Genomic DNA, 20,852 nt, shown 5'->3' on the forward strand with positions numbered 1-20,852 from the left:
GGCAAAAAAAAAAAAAAGTCTCAGTCCCTCCAAGGATTTGCCTGCATAAAAAAGCTATGTTAGAACCAGGGTCAAGGGAAAGGGCTGCGATTGCCTGCTTTATAGAAAGTTAGAAATATATAGATAGAAGGAGTCTTAAGGATCCTTAAGTCCAGTCCCATCATTTGCCAACTGAAGACAGAGAGGTGAAGCAGTCTTCCCAAGGTCACACAGAGCTGATGCCAGGACCAGCTCTAGCTCTGACTCATTTCTTTGTTGGACATGTGCATTAATGAGATGCCATTCTTGTGTCCAGCGCAGTTTCCAATCCTTTCTTTCTTTTTGAAGAAGAGAACCAGCCAGTTGCTACCAGTGAGTTTGAGCTGTGAGCTATGAGAATCGAGAAATGACTGGTGGTGCCAATTTGGAAACATGAGTCACAGCCTTCCTGTGAGCAGACTGAGGAGCCCAAAAGCTCTCTGTGCTCTCACCAGCCCTGTGCCGCAGAGTTCCAGGGTCACCTGTCGGATTTTTTGTTTGGGTTACTTCTTCTAAAATGTAAACTCTTTCTCCTACATTAAATTATTAGTAGTAGTCATTGATACCCTATTGTGAGTGTTTCCTAAGAACTTTCCTCAGTGACAGCAATCTGATGAAGCACTAAAGGAACAAGGGTGTCGGTGGGAGGATGGCAAAGAAGAGGCTCGAGTGGGAAGAGGATGGTGCCCTGCTAGAAGCCCTCCTTGGGTATCAGAGTGGCACCTCCTGCCTAGGGGAGAACAATGCTAGCAAAGCTGAGAGGTTCAGAAAAGCACAGGGGAGGGCCCCAATTCACCTGGTTTGCATAATATCGTCCTTGCCTGGGAATGTTTTATTCCTGCCAGGAGAGACAGTACCATCTGTTAGTGGCCTGGGGCCATCTGAAGTCCACCAGCTGGAGGTGGTTCCCATCATCTTTCCTCCTTTCTTTTGAGTGGGCTTGAACAAACTATGAAATAAGGAGAGCAGTGAGTCCGTCTGCTTCTAGACTTCCATTTCTTTACTTCCCTTTTCAGATTCTTCTCCATTTCCCACCTTCCTCCAGGTGCCCAGACCCCTGGGATGCTGCTGGCTCCCCAAAGCAATTCTCCTTCTGTTTTGCCCTCCCTGTGACCTATATATCCCCCATTAAACTCTGCCAGCCCTGTCTCAGTCCCTGAGGACCCAGGTCTCAAAGAGGCCGTGAATTATTATTAGGTTACCTTCCTTTTAAAGTCACATTTGCATTTTAGCATGCCATATAGGGACCGTCTGGTATATCAGAAAAACAGGACTAGGAGACAGTAACCCTGGATCCTAGACCACACTTTATCATTAACTCACGGTGTGAATATGGAGGCAGTGAGGAGATATAGAGCAGGGGGACTGGAGTCAGAAAGACCTGAGTTCCAATCTAGCCTCAGACATTTACTAGCTATGTGACCCTGGGTGAATCACTTAACCGCTGCCTCAGTTTCCCCATCTGTAAAATAGGGATCAAAATAGTAACTAGCAGGGTTATGGTGAGGATAATATTTGTGAGAGAATATTTTAAGTAGATTAACACAGTGACTGGCCCATAGTAAATACTGGCACTTCTTTCTCTTTGTACAAATCACCACTCTATTTTCTCATCTGTATCAGCTTTCTAATCTGTAAAATAAAGGGGAGGTCCCTTTGGAATCTAACATTTGATAGTCAATTTTAAAAATTATTCATGGTCAAGTATATGTTATTCTATATTTTATGGTATGTAATTTGTGTATTTCTGTATTTATTAATAATTTTTATTTTGTGCTTATTTTTTCCTTAATTTCTTTCAAGAACAAAAAAGATTGTATTTTCGTATATTTTAAAATGCTATCAGTACCTTGATGTCTGTGAGCAAACTGAGTATGACAAAATATAGAGAATTCCTTTGGAACTGTGAGGCCTTGGGGTATGCTAGGGTGTTTGCTGCTACAGGGGATTCAGAGTAAGGGATGGCAACATGAAGGGGTAGGTGCCACCTCAAAGCCTCAAAGAAAACAGCTGAGGTTGTAGAAATGAACAAACAAAACAGGGACCCTAATTCAAGGAACACACAGGATGGGGTAAAATAAGTCATTTGAATCTCCAGAAATTTCCGAAATATTTAATTACCTAATATGGGAACAGCACTGCGATGGGCTCAGGGACAGCCTTAAGGAGGAGTGTCTACCCTACAGACTTGCATTTGCCTCTCTAGTTGGTGACACATGGCGTTCCTGACAGGCTGTGGCTATGCTGTGGAGGGGGAGGGTCTGGCCAGCTAGTAGGTCCTGAGCGTGGTCTCAGGCAGGCCTTTGACCAAATGCCAATCCAGTCATCCCCAGGGCTCTCTCATTCTTTCTGGCCGGTCAGAGAGCCTGTGTGTCCTGAGGCATGGAGATGTGTCATGGGAAGGAGGCTTCTCACTGATCCAGGTGCCATATACCCATCAGACAGGGCTACACCTTCGAACCTGGCCCTTCTCTCACATTTACCGGCCAGTCCTGTCGCCCAGGTTTCTGTTGTGTCCAGCTCTTCACAAACCCCGTTGAGGGTTTTCTTGGGCAGACATACTGGAATGTTTTGCCTTTTTCTTTCTCCAGCTGATTTTACTGCTTACATGACTTGCCCAGGGTCACACATCTAGTGAATGTCTGAGGCCGGATTTGAACTCGTGAAGATGAGCCTGTATGACTCCAGGCCCGGCACTATGCTCTGTGACCCCTAGGTGCCTGCCCCTGGTTTCTTCAGGTCAGGCTAAAAGATCATGCCCACGTGAAGAGCAGTCTGGATTCTAATACACGCCACAGAATGACCTCATTACTTAAACTTCTTTGAGAATACCAACCCAGCTCCGAGCTTGAGACAAATGACCACCCAGACTGACGTAGAGGAGCCACTTCCGGTCATTGACTTCAGCACCACTAGAGCTGCGGAGGGAAAGACCGACGAAGAGATCGGAACCAAAGTGTGTCGGCGTGATCAGAAGACTGCCGCAGGATTTACAATTTACCTTCACATGGAACATCCCGGAGAGCCAGCTGTGTGCCCTTGTGCTGATGGGGAGGATAATTCGCTGCAGTCTAATTGGGGAATCCAAGCAAAGTAATCGGAGCGCCCTTCACCTGTATTAGAACCTTTGTTTTTGGAAAACGTGAGAGCCGGCCCTCCGAGGAGCCCTGAACTGGGGCCAAGGAGATCTTTAGGTCACTTAGCTCTTTTCCAGTCTTTCTCTTAATGGCTTAATTGCAATCATACTTAATCGTCCAGCCCGCAGCAAGGCTTTGTTCCTGCTCAGCATTTCCCCGACTTCATTTCCAATCAGCCTCTTGGAAAGAAGCAATTGTAAACAGGTGGACTGTGCCTCGTTGTAGACGACCCGGGGGTCCTCTAGGAGCTGTGGGAACCCCGCGCGATTCTCCTGGCAGGCGACCCTCCCTGAGACCACAGACCCGACAGATCAGACTTGGAGGGGGCCTTAGGCCAGGGCCTTCCTTGGCAGCACCGCGGTGGGAATCTCTGGCGGGAGCCAGCCTCTCCTGGATCTGTTGGGGACGCTCACCCCTCCATTACATGTTTCCTTCTTCCATTACACCTTTGCCGGAAAGTGGGTCGTTCCCACAGGTTCTTTGTAAGCCAGTCAGTGGCACTCAGACGGTTTTCGGTAGAAACCCCGTTGTAGTCACAGGAACAGTAAGGACGGTTTTCAGTGATACAGCATTTCAGTCACCGAATTCTTTTATTAAACATTATATTGCCACAAAAACCCACTTTCTGCATCGTGCCCCATGGCTGGTATACTAGCCCCATCAGCCCAGGCGTGCTCAGGCCAGGCACACGGTGCAATAATTCAGTGATCAAGGTCGTGCCAGGCCTATGAGGCCGCCTGAGAACCTGGACTATGGGGAAAGACCTGCCCCTTTTGTGCCCTCCAAGAACGGAAGGAAGAAAGATTGTCTCCTTTTTCCTCTGGGGTGCCATGTTACTCCAGATAAATTTTGTCAGTCAGAAGTTGACTTTTACATCCCTCTCCCCCTCCACCCCCTCAGGCCTCCATTGGCTTCTGCTGGCCAAGCTCGGGCACCAGGCTCTCCCCCAGGCCTTTCTCCACCTCACAGCACTCATCTTCTTTCTGTCCCACTTCAGGTGCTACTCCCCTCCTTCCTCAGGCTGGATGATCTCAGCAGATCTGGAGCACCTGCCCCTGGGCTCCTCTCCAAAGGTGCAGACACAGGCTGTGGACAACTTCTCCTGCTATGACCTGATTCATGTCCTCCCAGAGGATCTAATCAGTCAGCTGTCAGTCACTGAGCATTGACTGAACACCTAGTACGTGCCAGTCACTGAGCATAAAAACAGGTCCTGCTTTTGAGACTCTCACGTTTGCTTTTTTTTTTTAATTTTTTGGTCCTTATTAATTTTCTTACTTTTAATTTATAAGATTCAATTCCACAATTCCTTGAGTTTCAAATTTTCTCTCCCCCCCCCCCCAATGGCGGCATAAAATCAAGTATAGGATCTGCAAATACTTTCACATTAGACATTAGTCAGGTTATAAGGAAGGATTGTATTGGATGGAATGAACAATGGGAAAGAGGAAACAAAACCAAACAAGAAAAAGCAAAAGAGCAGGTAGTTTGCTTCAATCTGGATTTAAACTCAGTTCTTTCTCTGGATGTAGACATCTCTCTCCATCATGAGTCTTTTGGGGTTGACTTATAACCCTGCATTGCTGGGAAGAGTCCAGTCTATCAAAGTTGTTCGTCACACATACATTGTGTCTGTAACTGTGTACAAATTTCCTCTGGCTCTATTCTTCTCACTCAGCATCAGTTTGTATAAGCTTCTCCAGGTCATTTCTTATAGCACAATAGTATTCCATTACATGCATATACCACAATTTGTTCAGCGGTTCCCCAATTGATGGGCACCCCCTTAATTTCCAATTCTTTGCCACCACAAAAAGAGCTGCTATAAATATTTTTGTACATAGGGGTCTTCCTCCCACTTCTATGATCTCTTTGGGATACAACCCTAGAAGTGGTATTGCTGGGTCAAAAGGGTATGTAATTATTTATAGCCCTTTGGGCATAATTCCAGATTGCTCTCCAGAATGGTTGGATCAGTTCACAACTCCACCAGCAGTGCATTAGTGTTCCAATTTGTCCACATCCTCTCCAGCATTTGTCATTCCTGTTTTGTCATCTTAGCTAATCTGACTGGTCAGGTATGGTACCTCTGGGTTGTTTTGATTTTCATTTCTCTAATCAATAGTGATTTAGAGCATTTTTTCATATATTTTATAATGCTCTCTAATTCTTGTTTGGTCATAAAGTCTTCCCCTCTCCACAAATCTGACAGTTAAACTATTCCTTGCTTTCCCAGATTGCTTACAGTATCAGCCTTTATACCTAGATTATGCACCCATTTAGACTTGATTTTGGTATATGGTGTTAGATAATGGTCTATGCCCAGTTTCTGCCATGCCATATTCCAGCTTTCCCAGCAGTTTTTGTCAAATAGTGAGTTCTTATCCCAAAAACTGGAGTCTTTGGGTTTATCAAATAGTAAATCACTATAGTCATTGACTGCTGAGTCTCCTGTACTCAGTCTATTCCATTGATCCACTACTCTCTTCCTCAGCCAGTACCAAGCAGTTTTGATGACTGCTGCTTTATAATACAGATTAAAATCTGGTATAGCTAGACCACCTTCCCTAGCATTTCTTTTCATTAATTCCCTTGATATTCTGGACCTCTTGTTCTTCCAAATGAATTTTGTTACTCTTTTTTCTAGCTCTATAAAGTAGTTTTTTGGTAAATTGATTGGTATGGCACTAAGTATATAATTTAATTTAGATAAAATTGTCATTTTTATTATATTAGCTCGACCCAGCCACGAGCAATTGATGTTTTTCCTATTAGTTAGTTCTGACTTTATTTGTGTGAAAAGTGTTTTGTAGTTGTGTTCATATAGGTCCTGGGTTTGTTTTGGCAGGTAGATCCCCAAATATTTTATAATGTCTGCAGTAACTTTAAATGGGATTTCTCTTTCTATCTCTTGCTGTTGAATTTCATTAGAAATATACAGGAATGTCAAGGATTTATGTGGGTTTATTTTATATCCTGCAACTTTGCCAAATTTACTTATTGTCTCAAGTAATTTTTTACTTGATTCTCTAGGATTCTCTAAGTATATCATCTGCAAAGAGTGATAGCTTGGTCTCTTCTTTGCCTAATTTGATTCCTTTGCTTTCTTTTTCTTCTCTAATTGCTACTGCTAACATTTCTAGTACCAGATTGAATAAGAGGGGTGATAGTGGACATCCTTGTTTCACCCTTAATCTTATTGGAAATGCTTCTAGCTTCTCCCCATTACATATAATACTTGCTGATGGCTTTAAAGAGATGCTACTGTTATTTTAAGGAAGACTCCATTTATTCCTATACTTTCTAGTGTTTTTAATAGGAATGGATGTTGTATTTTGTCAAAAGCCTTTTCTGCATCTATTGAGATAATTATGTGGTTTTTGCTAGTTTTATTGTTGATATGATCAATTATACTGATGGCTTTCCTATCCTTGCATTCTGGAATAAATCCTACCTGAACAAAGTATATTATTCCTGTGATAAGGTGCTGTGTCTTTTTGCTAATATTTTATTTAAAATTTTTCATCTATATTCATGAGAGAGATTGGTCTATAATTTTCTTTCTGTTTTATCTCTTCCTGATTTAGGTATCAGTACCATGTTTGTGTCATAAAAAGAATTTGGTAGGACTCCTTCTTCACTAATTTTCCCAAATAGTTTGTAGAGTATAGGAATCAATTGTTCTTTAAATGTTTGATAGAATTCACTAGTAAATCCATCTGGCCCTGGAGATTTTTTCCTAGGGAGTTCACTGATGACTTGTTCGATTTCTTTTTCTGAGATGGGGTTATTTTAAGTAATTTACTTCCTCTTCAGTTAATCTGGGCAACTTATACTTTTGTAAATATTCATCCATTTCACTAAGATTGTCAAATTTATGTGTATACAATTGGGCAAAATAATTCCTAATTATTGTTTCAATTTCCTTTTCATTGGAGGTAGATTCACCCTTTTCATTTTTGATACTCATGATTTGGTTTTCTTCTTTCTTTTTTTTATCATATTGACTAAGGGTCTATCAATTTTATTGCTTTTTCATAAAACCAACTCTTAGTTTTATTTATTTATTTGTTTGTTTATTTGTTAATTCATTCATTCATTTATTTGTTTGCTTATTTGCTTTTTGGAGGGCAATTGGGGTTAAGTGACTTGCCCAAAGTCACACAGCTAGTATTGTGCCAAGTGTCTGAGGCCAGATTTGAACTCAGGTCCTCCTGACTCCAGGGCCGGTGCTCTATTCACTGCACCACCTAGCCACCCCAGTTTTATTTATTAATTCAATAGATTTCTTAATTTCAATTTTATTAATCTCTCCTTTGGCTTTCATTATTTCTAATTTAGTATTTAATTGTAGATTTCCAATTTGTTCTTTTTCTAGCTTTTTCAATTGCATGCCCAATTCATTGACCTCCCTTTCCTCTAATTTATTCATGTATACACTCAGGGATATAAAACTTTCCCTAAGAACCACCTTTGCTGCATCCCACAAATTTTGGTATGATGTCTTATTCTTGTCATTCTCTTGAATGAAGTTACTGATTGTTTCTATGATTTCTTCTTTGATCCATTCATTCTTTAGGGTTAAATAGTTTAATTTCCAATTAGTTTTTAGTCTGTCTTTCCAAGGTCCTTTATTGCATATGATTTTTATTGCATCATGATCTGAGAATGATGCATTTAATATTTCTGCCTTTCTGCACTGAATTGTGAGGTTTTTATGTCCTTGTACATGGCTGATTTTTGTGTATGTGCCATGTGCCACTGAGAAGAAGGTATATTCCCTTTTATCCCCATTCAGTTTTCTCCAGAGATCTATCATACCTACCCTCTCTAAAATTCTATTCACCTCCTTAACTTCTTTCTTGTTTATTTTGAGGTTGGATTTATCAAGTTCAGAGAGGGGAGATTAAGGTCCCCCACTAGTATAGTTTTGCTATCCATTCCTTTCTCTAATTCCCTTACCTTCTCATTTAGGAATTTGGATGCTATACCATTTGGTGCATATATGTTAAGTAATGATATTGCTTCATTCTCAATGGTGCCTGTTAGCTGGATATAGTTTCCTTCCTTATCTCTTTTAATTAGGTCAATTTTTGCTTTTGCTTTATCTGAGATAAGAATTGCTACCCCTGCTTTTTTTACTTTAGCTGAGGCATGATATATTTTACTACAGCCTTTTACCTTTACCCTGTGTGTATCCCTCTGTTTCAGATGTGTTTCTTGTAAACAGCATATTGTAGGATTATGTTTTTTAATCCATTCTGCTATCTGCCTCTGTTTTATGGGACAGTTCATTCCATTCACATTCACAGTTATGATTACTATCCATTTCTTTCCCTCCATCCTATTCCCTCCCCTGTTTATGCTTATATTTTTCTCCCCTTTTCCCTTCCCATCTTTAAGAGTTTTCCTTTTGACCACTGCCTCCCTCAGTATTCCCTTCTTATCAGCCCCCCTCCCTTTTCCTCTCCTTCCCCCTTACTTCTTCCCTCCCTTCTAACCCCCCCCACTTTGTTAGCCCTTCCCCCCTCCTACTGCCTGTAGGATATTTTTATGCTTAATGTAGTATGCTATTTCTAATTCGCATCAAGAGTGACAGGAACAAATCTCATGCAAAGCTCCTCTCCCTCCCCTCTTTCCCTCCATCATGATACGTTTTGTGTCTCTTCTCCATAGAGTCCTATGCTTAACTGGTTGTGTTATTCCCTCCTTGCACCAGAACCAATGAGGAAAAGGCTCATATAATACTCATCTCCCTCCCTTCTTTCCTTCTGCTATATTGTTTTTATGCCTCTTTGTGTGGCATAATTTACCCTTTTCCACTTCATTCTTTCCTCTTCTTCCATTGCAGTCCCTTTGTAGCCCTTAATAAGGTTTTTGTTATCGTCATTTTGTGTAATTTGTACTCAAACCCTCCAGTTGTCTATAAACAGTTTGCTCTTATTAAATAACAGTGTGTGTGTGTTTTCCTTTTTTACCTTTCTATGTCTCTCTTCTGTCTTATAATTGGAGGCTGAATTTTCCATTGAGCTCTGACTTTTTCATCAGGAATGTCTGGAAATCTGTTGTATCGTTGAATGACCATCTCCTTGCCTGGAAGAATATGTTCAATTTCACTGGGTAGCTGGTCCTTGGTTGTAACCTGGGCTCTTTTCCCTTTTGAAAAATTGTATTCCACTTCCTCCAATCTTTAGTGTAGAGGCTTCCAGATCCTGTGTGATCCTCACTGTGGTTCCGCGATATTTGAATTGTTTCTTTCTGGCTGCTTGAAGTATTTTCTCCTTTACCTGGTAGTTCTGGAGTTTGGCCACAGCATTTCGCGATCTTTTCAATTTGGGATCTCTTTCAGGAGGTGTCTGGTGGATTCTCTCGATTTCTAGTTTACCCTCAGGTTCTAGTATCTCAGGGCAGTTTTCCTTGATGAGCACTTGGAGGATGTTGTCCAGGCTCCTTTTTTCATCATGATTTTCTGGTAGGTCTATGATTCTCAGATTCTCTCTCCTGGATCTGTTTTCCAGGTCAGTTATTTTTCCATTGAGATATTTTACCTCTTTTTCTAATTTTTCATTCTTGATGGTTTGTTTGACTAATTCTTGGTTCCTCATAATTATTTGCTTCAAGTTGGTTGATTCTAGTTTTTAATGAATTATTTTTCTTGGTTAGTTTTTGGAACTCCTTTTCCATATCACACATTTTTCTTTTTTTTTTTAAAGCAATTGGGGTTAAGTAACTTAGTTAAGGTTACACGGCCAGTTATTTCTGGGTGTGATGCTAAGTATCTGAGCCTGGATTCAATCCCAGGTCATCCCGACTCTGGGGCTGGTGCTCTTACTCACTGCGCCACCTGGCCGCCCCACACATTTTTCTTTTTGAGGAGCTGTTTTCTTCATTGTAATGTTTTTCTAATTTTGCAATTTTTATTTTAAAAGAATTATTCATTTTACCTCCTATCTTTCTTATTTGATTTTCAAAGTTCCTTTTGAGCTCATCTAGGAATGCTTTCTGTGCTTGAGACCAGTTCCCTGTTGAGGCTTCAGCTGTAGGTGTGGAGTCAACACTGTCTCCCTCTGAATTTGGTTCCTCCCTCTCAAGATAGTAGGACTCCAGAGTCTTTGTCTTTGCAGTCTGCTGTTTACTCATTTTGAGGCAGGGTCCTAGCCACGCCCTTTCTCTAGGGTTCCCAAGCCTTTACTGTTTAAGGTTTTGCCCTGGGGCAATTATTACTGTGTTTTCAGGGTCAGGGTCAGAGGATTGGAGCAGCCAGGGTTCACTCTGCCATCCTGGTCCCTGGAGGTCCAGATAGGAGCCTTTTTAATTTCTGGGCTGTGAATTTGTACTCCCAGGAGTAGTTGCTGCCCATGCCAGGGGCCCTGCATTTAATTCCTACCCTGCTTGGTCCAGTCCTAGCCCTTCGTTGATAGGCCTGGCAATGGCCCTTGTGGTTGGTGGGACAACTTGCCACCACGTTGATCAGGCCTCATCCAGGCCTGCCTCTGTGCACTGCTGTGACCTGACCTGCCTCTCTCTGTGTGCTGTGGCAACCCAGCCTGCCTCTCTCCAGCTCTTACATCTTATTAGGGGCCACAGTCTGTTTTCATAAACAATTAAAGTACAAACGGGATTTAGGCAGGGTTAGTGGAAAATAATCTTATTGACCAGACATTGGGGCTTTAGCTGAGACTTGAAGGGAACCAGGGAAGGCCAGAGGCAGAAATGAGCAAGAAAAAATCCATCCCCAGTTCCAGAAATTTTTCTCTGATCCCTCATTGTGCTGTGAAGGGAGCCGAGGCCCTCAGTGCTGTGCCAGTGAGTGAGTGCTCTGACAGCACCTACCAAATGGGAAAGCTTCCCATGGATCCTGGTCACAGATTCAGCTACTGGGCTGCTTCCTGAGAGGAAGACTGATTGAGGACAGGCAAAGGCACATTCCTGTGGATGCTCTCTTGGGGTATGGGCTAACTTATGGGCCTCATTGAGGTAGCTCCTTCAAGATAAGCCTCTACCAATGCAGTCTATGCATTCTCTGCCACTTTTAGGGAGTTGCCTATGGCCTTAGGGCCCCATGAGTGGTTTGGGCCAAAGGTGGGACTTAGCCCCAGGTCCTCAACCCACCATACTGGGCTACCTCTCCTTCCTCCTCTGACAACATATTGACAACAAGATGAGATTGACTGATAGCTCCCTAATCCTCTCAGAGGTATCTGCATTTTAAACATAAAATGCTTTGCTAACCCTGAATTAATTTATAATTGGTAAAATCTATATAGTGAATCATATCAATAAGAAAGCTCATACAATTTACATGGTCATGTCAATAGGTACAGAAAAGGTCTAATGCTAAATCCTTATGTTGATAATACCAAAGTCCTAATACTAAAAATTGCATTTGTGTTTTTAAGAAATCATTAAAAGGTATAGGAACAGAAAGATTTTTCTTTGTGTAATGGTAATGGGAATTTGAAGACCTTCCCTGCTTTGAAAGTAAACTCTGCCCGCTAATCGGTTGAATGTAGTCACATGGAGCCTATGGTGGGAGGAGTTTGTTGAAGGGTGGAGCAGAACCCACAGGAAGCTGGGAGTCAGAGCCAGAGAGAAGGTGGGAGAGAGAGGAGATCAGGCAAGGAGTTAGTCAGGTTTGTGAGTAAATATTGATCTTGTATTGGTTTATGGGAAGGCTGAAAGATGCCATGGCTCTGTGCTACGTTGTGGTGCAATAGCTTCTATGTTGCTATGATGGATTTGGTTTTCTGGTGTCTGAATAAATGTTTTGTTTCTGTCCTCTATATGGAGAATTTGATATATTTTGCTATTGAGGGCCATGAAGGAATATTTATAGTCACAGTTGATATATTTATGGTGATCATGGGTGCTGTAAATATTGTATTGGCACTATTACACTTTGCTATGGTAAAAATTTTCATGGGATTTCAGACAAGTTTTTTTTTCATGCCTCAGTGATGTAGAATTATCAGAATGGAGAAACTTGGAGGCATTCTTACTAAGAATGACTGAAAAGTCAGATTATCCACTCACTGTTAATGTCTCTGTTCAACTCAGTTTTAGAAACTGAGTCAAAAATCTTTTTTATGCCTTTTTGGGTAATGGAAATGATCCTGAACTCTCAAAAGTCTCTCATTAGAGTCCAAGTTCTGGTAGATCCCACCAGGTTAGGAAATCTTTGAGTACAGGCCTGACAACTGACCGTTCCTCTGTTCCCTGAGAACTAAGGCCACTAAGGGAAAAGTATGCCCTCATCAAAAGACTCACAACCAGGTGATGAATTTAGTGTTGGCCCTAGCAACTAATGAACTGAGAGAGGCTGCAGCCTGTTAGCATCACTGGAGGGAGCATGAGTCTTTTGAGGTAGTGAAATAGATTAGAAACAATGTGAAAGTAAAGAAGGAAGCATCAGTAACAGAGATTTTAAAATAATTTTACTTGTAGGTGGCACAGCTGTCTATTGGAAAAGTTTGTAATAGCCCCAAACTGCAATAATCTGTCTAGTTATTAGGCAGTGACTGGTGGAGTTATACTAGGTTAATGTTAGAGAATATTCCTGCATCATCAGATATTCTGACTGTGAAGTCTGCTGTATAGAAACACAGTCAAGGATACAGAAAGCAAACACTTTGGAGCGCTCGAATCATTTGGCCCAAGATCATATTTTATTCCTCCAGTTTGTTGATCTGAAGGAAAACCTAAAAGCCAGTAAATTTAGCTGAGCTTGTAGGGAAATGGGTCACAGAAAGTTATTGCCTATCACATTATGTACCTACAAGGGTTCTTAGAGTCTAGAACCCCAAACTGAATTTCATAGATTCTTAAAGATTGTCTAGTCCATCCCCTGAATTTTAGAGATGAGAGAGCAGAGGTCCAGAAAGGGAATGATTTGCTCCAGGGAAGACTGGTAATAAGCAACAGTCAAGACTCAGGCTTGGGTCTGCACCAGCCTACTTTTCCTCATATTTCCCTGCCAAAATATTTGCCATCCTCGTGTAGGCACAGCTACAGAATGTGTGGACTCCATTTTGTTTTTAACTGCAAACTTGTGTTCTAAACCATTTTTTAAATTTTGAGTATTTTTGAGTGTCCAGAATACAGAGGAAAAAAAGAACCTCTGTTGCTGAGGAACTTACAAATGGAGATTACCAATTGTCTACTGAGATCATTAACTATTTCTTCTTAGATTTCAAATAAAAAAAGAAACTAGAATATTAAATGATTTTCTAACAGAATCAGTCATTGTCACTTTCTAAATTTGAAAATTTCCTACTGATCTCATTTCCTTTGCTGACAGTAAGAAGCTGGAGGAGCACCACGTGATCCACAAGAAGACTCTTATGTTACTCAAGTTTTCGAAGAGAGAGCTCGCGAGCATTAAAAATGAAGTGGCTTATGCGCTCCAGAACTGGGTTTCCCTGAGCGAGGAAGTGACGCTGCAGATTCACCACATCAGTAAAGGAGTGGTTTTCATAGGTTTGTTGCATCCCTCTCAGGACAGAATGGCTGCTTTTTGGAGTGGTGGAACATGAGTCAATGAGAAATTTTTTTTTTTTTCTGTGTGAAGCAGAAATAAGGAGAGCTTTTCTTTCCTGCTATTCTTTCTCTTCACTCCTTTCTTTGGTACAATCCTGTATACCACCTGACACGTTTATTCATATAATTATATTTTATGCTTGAGTTGTGTATGAGTTATATTTTCTTATGAGCTTTTTCCTAAATTTCTTTCTCATCCATTATTTCTATGTATGAGAATCTGGCCACATACGTATGCATGAGGAAGGCAGGAATTTGGAACAAAGGATTGAGGCAGAAGGTGTTAGAGGTGCTCTATGCAGTTCTTCCTCTTTCTCTTCTTCTTCTTCTTCTTCCTCCTCTTCCCCTTTCTCATTTACATAGGAGACCTAAATGTTTGATACTGAGAGAAAAAAACCAACATGCTGTAGGGTAGGGGCGAGGAACCTGTAGCCTCGAGGCCACATGTGACCCTGTAGGTCCTCAAGTGTGGTCCTTTGGTTGAATCCAAACTTTAGAGAACAAAACCCAAATGTGACCTGCTCTAGACCCACACAGCTCTTAGTGAGTTTCTTTGGCAGAATCTCCTTTCTAATTCGATATTAAGGGCACAGAATTCCAGTATAGGGTTTTATGGGAGTATGTAGGAATTTTACTCCTAAATCAGATAGAGACTTGGGACTGAATGACTTTTGATTCAGGTGAGTATGATGAAATAGGTCCAAAGATAGATTAAATCCTGTAGGCTCTGCTTAGCTGACTGATTGTATTGTGCTCTGAAGAGCTTGGCCTGTGCAGATTACTCTTCTGGAGGAAAAAAAAAACTGCACCATAGCTAAACTTCCCTGGTCTAAAGAGTGGCTATAGATGAGTCTTCCTCACTGAGTTAAGCTTAATTTTCTGGGTTCTAAGCTAAAATAGAGATGGGAGAATCTAGTTTGTCTTGTGGAGAGAGAAGGAAGCACCTTTTTGGAAGACTCTCCTTGAGTCTACCTGAACCTGGAAGACAAGAGAGGAGCCCCCACAAAGTGCTGAGCAGGGCATCACCTGGCACAGACTTCCCACCACTAGAGGCTAGGGGAAGTAGCAGGCTGAAACACACCAGCACCAGAGGCCTTGTTGGCTTGCTAGGGACAGAGGCATGCATGGCTCCTCCACCTGTAGGCCCTGGCCATAGACGTTCCCAAAGTGGGGGCCCTTCTAGACCTGAGCTCAGGCCACCTATGTTCTCTGCATGTTCGTCCTACCACACGTATCTTAGATATGTCTAGTCTTCACAATGATGGCATTTGTATGAGGGAAATTTAATACTACACTATTTCATCACATGTTCTGCTGAATGACTAGTAAAAAAAAAAGACAAACAACTTTAAGGGCTCTTGAGCCAGGATATTGAGTAATTATGTAAACATAGAATATCCTGAACATGGGGTAGTTTTCCTGGGAGTCGTCTTTGAGAGGATGGGACCTGAAATGCTAGAATTAAATCTGTTAAATGGGAGAATTGAAAAGAATTAGCTGCGTGAAAAGGCAGGCAGGCCCCAGGAGTACTTCAAAGGCTGTCTTCTCTAGTCTCTCAAAAAAAATTAATGACTTAGCATTATGTCTAGTTGCCATGACTTAAACATGTATTCTAGGGGTACAGAGTTTAGGACAAAGAGCGCAATCCCTGGTTACTCTTTTTTTTTTTTTTTGCCTTTTTTTTTGGAGGGCAACTGGGGTTAAGTGACTTGCCCAAAGTCACACGGCTAGTAAGTGTGTTGAGGGTTTGAGGCCAGATTTGAACTGAGGTTCTCCTGACTCCAGGGCCAGTGCTCTATTCACTGTGCCACCTCGCCACCGCCCCAACTCTCCTGGTCACTCTTAAATGGCAAGGTGACCTGTATCTTAAACTCATCAATTTAGTTCTTTCTCTTCAATTGCTGGTTACACAAAAGACTGTCACAAATAGTGAATATGGAGTAAAATCATTTATCCAAGCAAACAGAAGTCAGGGAAGTCATACTGATCTATATCTGTACTTATAGATGTAAATATATACATACCACATGCTACACAAGAGTGAATGAGTTCTGTAACCGAGCACAGGATAAGATCTTAACTCAAACCAGGATAGAAGGCCTGATCTTACCCAAGGCAAAATTACCTCCTAAGTCTGTATGGAGGCACACTGGGAATCGGGGACATGCTGAAAAGCCAGCTTCCTCTACATGTCCAAAGTTTCCAAAGTCTTTCTGTTTCTCATCCCTGGAATGCCCTCTGTCCAAGTGGCTCTCCAGAGATGCTGATACCCACTTATTAAGTCCCTGACACAAGTCTGCCCCACATTGGTCTCCACTGATCCGCACTCCTATCTCCCTCTACATGGAGGGGCACCAAGCCTTCAGAAGCATGCATTTCTAATAGGAGAGACCACATATGCACAAACTGGAGCTAGAGACAGTAAAGGAGTCTTTGGAGTTTATGGAATAGAAAGGAGAGTGACATGATCAGACTTAACAGTTGAGGAAAATCCCTTTGGCACCTGTGTGAAGTCTGTAAGAAATGCAGGAGAATGATAGCCTGAGTCATTGTACTGAAGCACTGACTAAGCTGGACTTTGATCAGCAGAACTTAAGCAAACATGATGTTATTCACACATCTTAAGGCCAGGTTCACAGTCACCCCATTCATAGAACAAAAACTGAAAGCCATATCTTTGGAATCTTTGGCGTCATTGAAAGAGGAGGCAGTGTAGGAAAGTGTCTTGGGCCTGCCGTCCAAGGGACGTGGGTTTGGAATTTACCTCTGACCTGTACACATTCTGGGATAGTGAAAGCATTCAACCACTCTGAACATGTTTCCTCTTCTGGACAAAATCATCCCCGGGTATCTGCTCCACAAGACTCTTGGGGGGCTCAAGTCAGACCATCCCGAACCTGACAAGCCTCCAAGCTCCCATGCATGTCAGATGATTGGCACTCTTGTTGTCCAGCACTGGTGTCAAACTCCGATAGAAACATGCCCCTAGACCAGCCTTGGTGACATAGAAAACCACAGAGCGACATCATCTTGGTTTTATTGTGTTTTAATTTACTTGGTTCAATATTCTCAATTATATTTTAATCTGGTTCAGGCTGCCCTTGGGAATGTGGCAGATGGCAATGATGCCGCCAACTTTCTTTTTAGAAATGATCTACTTACTGGGCAGATAGATATTGAAGATTTCCCATTTGTGAGGCACTGTGCTATGCCGGTAAGGGGTACAACACAGACCCCCCCGACCCCAGTCAGCTTCCACCCTGAAGTGTTTAAGTGACAAATGAGTGACACGGGAAAGAAAGTGATTGAAATTCTGTTTACTTGTAGAAACTTGTAAGGAAATATTTTAATTGTGTTTAAAAACAACCTATGCTAAGGGCAGATGTGTAGGAATTTTATAGATTTATAGCTAAAGACTATTTAAGTTATAGTTTGCTTACATTTTTATTGTTACAGTTAACTTCACCTGATTCTTAAACCTGGCTTGTTTCCTTGACTGTGTAAATCAATACCTACTAAATTTGATTAAGTGAAGCAGGCTCCGATTCCAGCAATATTAGAAGCAGCTGGTAAACATCAGGAAAAAAGACAAACTTTGTCTGGGGAGGCCTGAGTGGGTTTTGGACTCAGGAAGCAGGCTTCTGTCTGCATGATATGGCTGGGAGCCAGATAGCTAGGCCTCACATCCTCCTTCTTCCACATCATGGCTGGTCAAAAGTGGAAGGGACCTTGGAAGCCCGCCCCTCCCTTACAACATCCCCAGCTAATGATCATCTAACCTCAGTGTCAGGACCTCCAGTTAAGGCGACCCCTAACACCAGAGCCCCTGACATCGCCTTGGAGAACCCTTGAGGCATCTTCCATTCATCCACCCTACATCAGCCTCTTTGCACCTTCCACCCATTGAGTCAGTTAACACAAGCCTCTCCCTTCTTCCAGCCACTGCCCTTCAGAGACTCATCTCCCATGAGTCTCTTCTTTCCCAGGATCGACACCACTCCTCCACCTAATCCTCACATGGCATGACCTAGAAGTCTTTCATCAAGCTGGCGGATGCCCCCCTCCTGGACCTGCGCCAGAATATCATCAGTGCCCTCCCCAACAGTTGATTTAAGAGGTTGACTGAGTAGAGGGTCCAACAGTACTACCAATCCCCTCTGTCACCCTCAGTTCTGCTTCCCTTTACGCCAAAGGTAACATGAGCAGGTCTCAGCTCCTGTATTACAAGCTGACTCGTGGCGAGCTTCCTGCCCAGCAAGGCAGCCTGCAGAGAGAGTTGGCCTTGGCCTTGGGAAGACTTGGGTTTGAATCCTGCCTCCAGCAGTTCCTGACCATGTGACCTTTGGCCCATCACCTTCTCTCTGAACCTCAACTTCCCCATCTATGAAATGGAAATATAACATATGTAGTACCCACCTCATAGGTTTGTTGTGAGGTTAAATGAAATAAACAATATGAAACTCATTGCAAACTGTAAAGAACTATGCAAATGCCAGCAATTCCCGTTGAAAATTCACCATTTTTTTCCCAAGGACTTTTGCTGGCCACATCCCTTCCATCTTACACTTGGTGAGCTTGACTCTTTTGTGCCCAAGTGTTGGTATTTTCTCCCTGTTAGATTTTGACTCATTAAATTCAGCTCCATTTTTTGTCCTGTTAAAATCCTTTAAAAATTTTTTGGATCCTTTCACTCAGTATTTTAGCTATCCCACTCAATTTGGCATCCCCTGCCAGTCTGATAATCACGGGATATATGTCTCCTCCAAGGGCTGAATAACTTCTAGACAGCACAGACCCCAGGACAGGCTTCTGGGTTGATCCCCTGGAGACTTCCCTTGGGGGTGACTTCATTCTGCCCTGTCTTTGCTCCAACAGCTCATCATCATGTCCACAAAGAAAGCATGATATACCTGGTTAAAGGTTCTGTTGACCTTTTGGGTGACCTTTATTTCTAGCTGTCCCCAGCTATGCCAATCTAATTGCCCTGTCAATAGAGGAAGTGAACTTAGTCTAGCATTGCTGTTATTTAAGCAGCCATGCCCGTCCTTTGTGATCACAGCCTCCTAATCATCATTAACCATCCCTTTAATAAGATAGTGAACAGTTTTGCCAAGAATCAAAGTCAAATTCACTGCCTTCCAGTCTTCAGAATCTGCTTCCTTCCCTCCCCACCGGGGTCCCAGCCCCCTCTTGTTTTGTGAGGATCAGGATGACGTTGGGTCCTCTTCAGTCCTCAGGGCTCACTTGACAGTCACTGCCTGTGGCTTAATGGTCATACCTGTCAGGCCTTTCAGTTGCCTTGGATACAGCTTCTCTGGGCTTCACTCCAGGGCAGCTGGGTGGCTTTTGATTATTGCCCTCTTTAGTAAGTTAAGGTTTCAGCTCCCTGTTAGTCAACGGTGTCCTGTCCTATCAGAGAAGGCCAGAGTTTGAAGGCTCCCCAGCTGCCATTTGTTTCAGCTTGCATCTGGCCTTGGCTGGCAGACCTTCAGGGATGGGGATCTCACCATCTCCTGAAGCGGCCCCTTTGTGAGCAGCTTTGTCTTTAGGAGAAGCTTACATTTTCTTCTTCCTGCCTTCCACCTGCCATGTTTTCTTCTGTTCTCTTAGGCCAAGCATATCAAGTGGAATCCACCTTTCACATGGTGACTTAAGATCCTTGGAGGTAACTACCATGTGCTGGCTTGCCTTCTTCAGGATAAATGTCTCCACTTCCTTCTGCCAATCCTCATATGGCCTTTGGCATGAAGTCAGGGCCTTTTGTTCTGCTTGTTCTCATGGGGACACTCCATGACATGGGGAAAGTGCCCCCCAGTTGATAAAAACATAGTCTAGATAACAGGGGCAATAAGGTTATATTCTGCTAAACTAAGTGCAAACATGTGCCTACATCCTATTATTTCTTTACAAAGTGTGAAAAATTTCTCCTGATTAAATTGGAAAGGCAGCTGGCCACTGGATGGCCAAAGATTGACCATGTCCCTGATGACCCTTAAAGAGACAATCCTGGAAGCGCTGGAAGTAGTCAGTGGTCATTTGAGGCTGAAAATAATTCTGTGGCATGTGACTCCTGGTCCTTTGCTAGAGGGCAAAGAGGGAATAGGGTGTCTCACTTTTCTTCCCTCATCTTGTTATTAGAACTAGCTGCCTGGTAGGAGATACCAGACCTAGTAGGAAGCAAAGGGACAGTCTAGACAAAGGAAGCAGGTCTGTGGCACGTGCCCTCCAGGCGGGGAGGCTCAAGAGCCAAGGCCTTGAGAGCTGAGCAGCCAGCCCACAGCTGAGTAACCTACCCAGAAGAGCTGCTGGGTCCTGGGACAGGATGAGGGGGCTTAGCACAAGCCTTTCACCAGAAGAAAAGGGACGCCGGGGCTTTGGAGGGCGGGAGGTGGGAGCTTGGGCGAGGCTGTCTGTACTTGTGGCCTTTTCTTTCCCACAGCTGCTGAGCATATTCGTAGGGTGAGGGGCCGCAGGTTTGTGCCATTTTAGGAAGTGCCTTTGCTTTGAGCTGTGTAGATCTGTCAGTCTACTGGTGGGGGCTCAAAAGTTATAATTTTAGGTGTGTGACTCCACAGAGTACATTTGAACCCAGGCTGGTAGCTGCCCTCTGAGGACCTAATTATTGAGTGTATGACGTGTGGGGCTGGGGGTCATAGCCCCAACTCCACTGAAATATGGTGGCCACATTTAATCCTCTGCATAATTCCCCACATGCAGTCTGACTGGGGCAGAGCACAGCAGGCCCATCCTATCCTGATTCCTAGAGGTTATGCACCTCTTTAATAGTCCATGAACACCCCCACATCTTGTTCAGATGAATTACTGTGATGATGTGTCTCCTATCAGGTTCACATGATTTTTGGTGTGTTTAAAATTCTATGTGAATTACATTCATTCCTATTAAATTTTACCTTCAGTTTATTCCCGGATTCTAGCCAGGGGTGTGTGGGAGCCAGCTCTGACCATCTTGTGAGCTTGTATACCTCAGAAATTGTCTGTCTCTACAAAGCAGGCTCTGATTTATTGTTGATTGTCTAGACTTTTTACAAAAGTGTTAATAATGCAGGTGAAACTTAAAAATGCATTGTGTATTTTTTTTCCTGAGCCTAGTTGTTAATCATTTCTTAGGATATCTCAATATTACTCTTCACACACTGCATG

The 20,852-nt window shown here is 42.8% G+C and overlaps 1 protein-coding gene across 1 annotated transcript in view; it reads left to right on the forward strand.

Moving 5' to 3' along the window:
- Positions 1-20,852, forward strand: part of LEKR1 (leucine, glutamate and lysine rich 1) — a 175,483-nt gene that overhangs the window by 84,821 nt on the left and 69,810 nt on the right. The window contains exons 5-6 of the mRNA XM_069083451.1: positions 13,453-13,621; positions 17,920-17,926. Of these exons, the coding sequence (XP_068939552.1) occupies positions 13,453-13,621; positions 17,920-17,926 (176 nt within the window). The remainder of the gene's footprint in view (positions 1-13,452; positions 13,622-17,919; positions 17,927-20,852) is intronic.

This window comes from Petaurus breviceps, unplaced genomic scaffold (genome assembly GCF_028583685.1).
Source record: "Petaurus breviceps papuanus isolate PSGF00001 unplaced genomic scaffold, PetGlider_PUasm1.0 173, whole genome shotgun sequence".
Lineage (NCBI taxonomy): Eukaryota > Metazoa > Chordata > Mammalia > Diprotodontia > Petauridae > Petaurus > Petaurus breviceps.